General features: G+C 47.6%; 1 protein-coding gene across 1 annotated transcript in view; it reads left to right on the forward strand.

Moving 5' to 3' along the window:
- KCNH5 (potassium voltage-gated channel subfamily H member 5) overlaps window positions 1–5,698 on the forward strand; it is a 216,557-nt gene extending 210,859 nt beyond the window's left edge. Inside the window, exon 11 of the mRNA XM_087814110.1 lies at window positions 4,751–5,698. Coding sequence (XP_087670236.1) covers window positions 4,751–5,698 — 948 coding nt within the window. The remainder of the gene's footprint in view (window positions 1–4,750) is intronic.
- Window positions 5,699–6,000: the final 302 nt, after the last annotated feature.

Genomic DNA, 6,000 nt, shown 5'->3' on the forward strand with positions numbered 1-6,000 from the left:
AAAGCTGCATTATTTTTTAGAAATCAAATGCAAAAATTAACACATCTTTAAATAAATATGCTAGAGTTGGTTTTGCAAACAAAAGCTGCAGAAATTGCTTTCATCATGAAAAAATAATTCTTCAAAGTATTATAACTGCCCTACCTGAGTAATTGTTTCCCCTGAGGCACAGCAATTACCTCACAAGGCACAAGCTAGAATCAAAGATTAGCTGTGCTCCTGGGGACCACGGAATAGTATCAGATGAGATCTAGTAGGTAATATGGTTGAAAGTGCATTGTAAACTACAAAACAAAATTACACATAGCATTAGGAATGCTGGCATGGAATGGTGGAAGGGACATTGGAATGGGCATTAGGAAATGGATTTCAGTCCCAGAGTGGCCATTAACTGGCTAAGTGAGCTTAGCCAAGTCTCATGACTTCTCTGACCCTCATCTGTCAGACAGGGATTATCATAATGGCCCTGCCTGACTTAGAGTTAAGGGAAGAAAATGAGGTAACGTATGCTAAAGTGGGTTGTAAAATGGATCACGTTTGCCGAATGTTAAATAATGTTGTTCTTTACTTAATACCAAAGAGGCCCATTACAGATTCATATGTATACATCTCTTTCTGTGTGTTAAACTTCCAGCCTAGAGTCAGGACTTTGGCTTATTCCATGATCCAAGGGATTCAACCTCCTCTGTCATTTCATGTCCTTCTCCCAAGCCTTGGATCCTTTAGATACTTTGTACCTCTCTTAAATTTAGATCAGGAATTAGTCTTTGAGTCCAGTAGACCCAGGCTGGAAACCCTGCTTTGTTGCTCACTGGCTGTATAGACTGGGGGAAGGTGTTTTGTTTTGTTTTGATATTTGTATTGATTTTTAGAGAGAGAGGAAAGGAGAGGGAGAGAGAGAGAGAAACATCAATGTGAAAGTGCAACATCTATTAGCTGCCTCCTGCAGGAGCCTGCAACCCGGGCATGTGCCCTGGTCAGGAATTGAACCTCAAACCGGCAACCTTTCCATGCAGGGGATGACTCCCAACCAACTGAGCCACACCGGCCAGGGCTGGGGGAAAGTTTTCAAAATCTCTTTAAGCCTCAAATTTTCATCTAGAAAATGGATTAGTGTGCAAATTAAATGAGCAAATCATACATGGAAAATACTTAGTACAATTCCCCTAATCCTGGTATTTTTATTGCAGTGATTCCAAGATGGAAACATGTGGAAACAATCGCTGCAATGACCAAAATAATTATGTTCTCAAAATTACATCCTTACAATGGAAGTGTTCTGACTCAGGTTCTTTCAAGATGGATTTGTGGGTTGAAGATCTGAACCTGATTCTACTTAGCAAGCATTCATTAGCTACTTGTGCCTGGCTGTGGGAAAAGTGTGTTTCCTTCCAAATGAGGAAATAGGAGTAGACATGAATGATCAATTATAATAATACATATAGCATTGATTCATTGTTTAGAGGATGCAAAATAATAAAAGTAGAAAACAATCTTCATGTTTGTAATATTTTTGATTCATAGACCTATCACAAACATACATTTGCTGAATGTATGTAAAAGTTATTGATTTTATAAGTAACATTTATTTATTGAGGCCTTTCAATGTAACAGACACTGTTGTAGACACTTGTCGCCACATATACCAAGGCTATGTCTATCAAAGGCTAAGTAACAACCTTTAAAAAGCAAACAAAAAGGTAAGAATTGAGTATGAAAGAGGATTACCCAATTATTTGCATTAGTTCCCTCATGTCAGTTCACAGACCCAAAGTGAGTGCCATTCAGTGACGGGATGAAACAGGAAGAAAGTATCTGTTTCCATGTGTGGATCTTTCTGGTCCCAAAGAGTGTCAATATCTTGAAGTCTTAGAATAAACCCTGTTTATTTAGGAAGTATAAGAAATATGTCAACCTTTGAAAGATTTCTAATTAAACGGTTGGAGCTTAGATGTCAGACTTGGAGATTAGTATTACATCTTTTCAAAAGATCCAATATCCTGTGCCTCTAGAATAGGAGAAATATGCTGGTCTTTACCGACAGTTATTGAATTTAGAAAACATTTATTTTAAATTTCAAATTATTACCACACGATAAGCTCCTTTTAGTGCATCAATCGCACTAAAATGTGCTCTTAGAGAATTGCTGTCTCCCTGGCTTTTCTGTTAACAGTGACCATCATTAGTCCTGGTTTCTGGTGTAAATCAATGATGGTGTGTTACTCCTGGGAGCTGCTGAATCTCCAAGAGGTGATGAAAATGGTTTCAAACACAAAGTGTGTTATGAGAGTTCAGAGGCAAGAACCAGCATATTCTGAGTGTATTACATGCCAGGGGCTCTGTACTTCTCTTATATTTCTAATCTAACCATCAACTCAATTAGAGAGGGTGATGGAGGTAAGTAATTTTTCCATTGTCATAAAATTATCTGACTCTGAGAGCACTTCACCTCACTCCCTTTTGAATTTTCCTTCCAGCCTTCACCTGCAGCTATTCTGTTCTTCAGAAGGACTCTGAGCAAAAATCTTACACTATTAAATTCACTTCTAACTCTGATAACATAAGTGGTAATTTCTTATATAGTTAACATTTTTTATGTCTCTCGATGGAATTATGTTTCTAATATTTTCAAAGCACATTTTTCATAAAAGTGTGCTTATTTATTTGTGTATACTCATCTAGCATCGCATGCACTATGTATTTAAGTTTTTTTTACAAGATTCTGGATACGGAAATGAAGTTACAAGGGTAGATAGAATTGTTTGCAAACTTTGTTTTGGTACCTTTTATCTATTTAATTAATTAATTTATTTTAAATTTATCTTTATTGTTGAAAGTATTACAGATGTCCCTCTCTCCCTTCCTTGATCCCATCCACCAGTGCCCATCAGTAGATGAGTGGACTATATATTTAATTTTATGTTTAACATTTAAAGAATATTAGAATTTGTAGAGGCTAAACCCCCACTCAGTGAAAGTCTTACATGGACAACGTCCTTACTTCTGTTGGAATAATTTTAGTGGTGTGAGGTTCATGAGTTTTCAAATTATTCAGTTAATAGATGGCAGCTTGAAATTAAAGTGTATATACAGAGGTGGTATTTACCTTCCAGAAACTTTTACTTATAGATCCCACTTCTGCCCTCTGGAGCCATATGAATAAATTTAATTCTTCCTCATACCCAACCCAGGTGCTTTGTTGGTAAACTAACTTTTCAATACTTTTATACCCTGGAAATCTTACTGTTTGACCTTAGACCAAGGATGGTATTAAAATGGTTTTGAGTCAAATAAGTATATATATTAGATGATGATAGATAGATATAGATAGATAGATAGATAGATAGATAGATAGATGATAGATAGATAGATAGATAGATAGATAGATAGATAGATAGATAGATGATAGATAGATAGATAGATGATAGATGATAGAGATAGACAGATAGATTGATAGATGATAGATGATAGATAGACCATCGCTTCCCCGCGCTGACCATCGCTTCCCCTGTGTTTCCCCCGCGCTGACCATCGCTCCCCCCGCGCTGACCGTCGCTTCCCCCGCGCTCCCCCGCGCTGACCATCGCTTCCCCCGCGCTCCCCCGCGCTGACCATCGCTTCCCCTGTGCTTCCCCCGCGCTGACCGTCGCTTCCCCCGCGCTCCCCCGCGCTGACCATCGCTCCCCCGCGCTCCCCCGCGCTGACCATCGCTCCCCCGCGCTGACCATCGCTTCCCCCGCGCTCCCCCGCGCTGACCATCGCTCCCCCGCGCTGACCATCGCTTCCCCCGCGCTCCCCCGCGCTGACCATCGCTTCCCCCGCGCTCCCCCGCGCTGACCATCGCTTCCCCTGTGCTTCCCCCGCGCTGACCGTCGCTTCCCCCGCGCTCCCCCGCGCTGACCATCGCTCCCCCGCGCTCCCCCGCGCTGACCATCGCTCCCCCGCGCTGACCATCGCTTCCCCCGCGCTCCCCCGCGCTGACCATCGCTTCCCCCGCGCTCCCCCGCGCTGACCATCGCTTCCCCGCGCTGACCATCGCTCCCCCCGCGCTGACCGTCGCTTCCCCCGCGCTGACCGTCGCTTCCCCCGCGCTCCCCCGCGCTGACCATCGCTTCCCCCGCGCTCCCCCGCGCTGACCATCGCTCCCCCCGCGCTGACCATCGCTTCCCCCGCGCTCCCCCGCGCTGACCATCGCTCCCCCGCGCTGACCATCGCTTCCCCCGCGCTCCCCCGCGCTGACCATCGCTTCCCCCGCGCTCCCCCGCGCTGACCATCGCTTCCCCGCGCTGACCATCGCTTCCCCGCGCTGACCATCGCTTCCCCCGCGCTCCCCCGCGCTGACCATCGCTTCCCCCGCGCTCCCCCGCGCTGACCATCGCTTCCCCGCGCTGACCATCGCTCCCCCGCGCTGACCATCGCTTCCCCCGCGCTCCCCCGCGCTGACCATCGCTTCCCCCGCGCTCCCCCGCGCTGACCATCGCTTCCCCGCGCTGACCATCGCTTCCCCCGCGCTCCCCCGCGCTGACCATCGCTCCCCCGCGCTGACCATCGCTTCCCCCGCGCTCCCCCGCGCTGACCATCGCTTCCCCCGCGCTCCCCCGCGCTGACCATCGCTTCCCCCGCGCTCCCCCGCGCTGACCATCGCTTCCCCCGCGCTCCCCCGCGCTGACCATCGCTTCCCCCGCGCTCCCCCGCGCTGACCATCGCTCCCCCGCGCTGACCGTGCTGTTTTCCCGCCGCCCCACCGCAGATCATCTTCCGGAAGATCAGCGACGTGCGGAAGGAGGAGGAGGAGCGCCTGCGGCAGAAGGACGAGGTGGCGCTCAGCATCCCCGTGGACCACCCGGTCAGGAAGCTCTTCCAGAAGTTCAAGCAGCAGAAGGAGCTGCGCAACCAGGGGTCGGCGCAGGGCGACGCGGAGCGCAGCCAGCCGCCGGCGCAGGGCCGCCCCTTGCAGAACGGCGCCCCCATCACGGGCACCAGCGTGGTCACCGTGTCCCAGATCACGCCCATCCAGACCTCCCTGGCCTTCGTGAAGACCGGCGAGGCCCTCAAGCAGAACAACCGCGACGCCATGGAGCTCAAGCCCAACGGCGGCGCTGAGCCCAAATGCCTCAAGGTCAACAGCCCCATCAGGATGAAGAACGGAAACGGCAGAGGGTGGCTGCGGCTCAGGAATAACGTGGGCACCCATGAGGAGAAAAAGGAAGACTGGAATAACGTCACCAAGGCTGAGTCCATGGGGCTCCTGTCCGAGGACCCCAAGGGCAGCGACTCAGAGAACAGTGTGACCAAAAACCCACTGAGGAAGACGGATTCTTGTGACAGTGGGATTACAAAAAGTGACCTTCGTTTGGATAAGGCTGGGGAGGTGCGAAGTCCGCTGGAGCACAGCCCCGTTCAGGCTGACGCCAAGCACCCCTTCTACCCCATCCCCGAGCAGGCCTTACAGACCACGCTGCAGGAGGTCAAACACGAACTCAAGGAGGACATCCAGCTGCTAAGCTGCAGAATGACTGCCCTGGAGAAGCAGGTGGCAGAAATTTTAAAAATACTCTCAGAAAAAAGCGTGCCCCAGACCTCTTCTCCCAAGTCCCAAACGCAGCTCCAGGTACCTCCCCAAATACCATGTCAGGATATTTTTAGTGTTTCCAGGCCTGAGTCACCTGAATCTGACAAAGATGAAATCCACTTTTAATATATATATGCACATATATATTTGTTAATATCTTAAAAACAGTATATACATCTATATACAGAAGTGTGTATATATGATATATACATCTATATTTTCACTTGCTTTCAATATGATGAACACAATATGGGTTTTGATATGTAAATATTGCATGTCCAGCTGGATTCTGGCCTGCCAAAGATGATTATTTAAAACATAGATATTGCTTGTATATTATGCAGTTGACTGCATGCACATGTTACTTTTATTTATAAGCTCTATTCTGTAATTTTTAAAAAAGTACGATTTTTGTTAACCAAGGCGAT

This window comes from Miniopterus natalensis, chromosome 1 (genome assembly GCF_054644295.1).
Source record: "Miniopterus natalensis isolate mMinNat1 chromosome 1, mMinNat1.hap1, whole genome shotgun sequence".
Classification (NCBI taxonomy): domain Eukaryota; kingdom Metazoa; phylum Chordata; class Mammalia; order Chiroptera; family Miniopteridae; genus Miniopterus; species Miniopterus natalensis.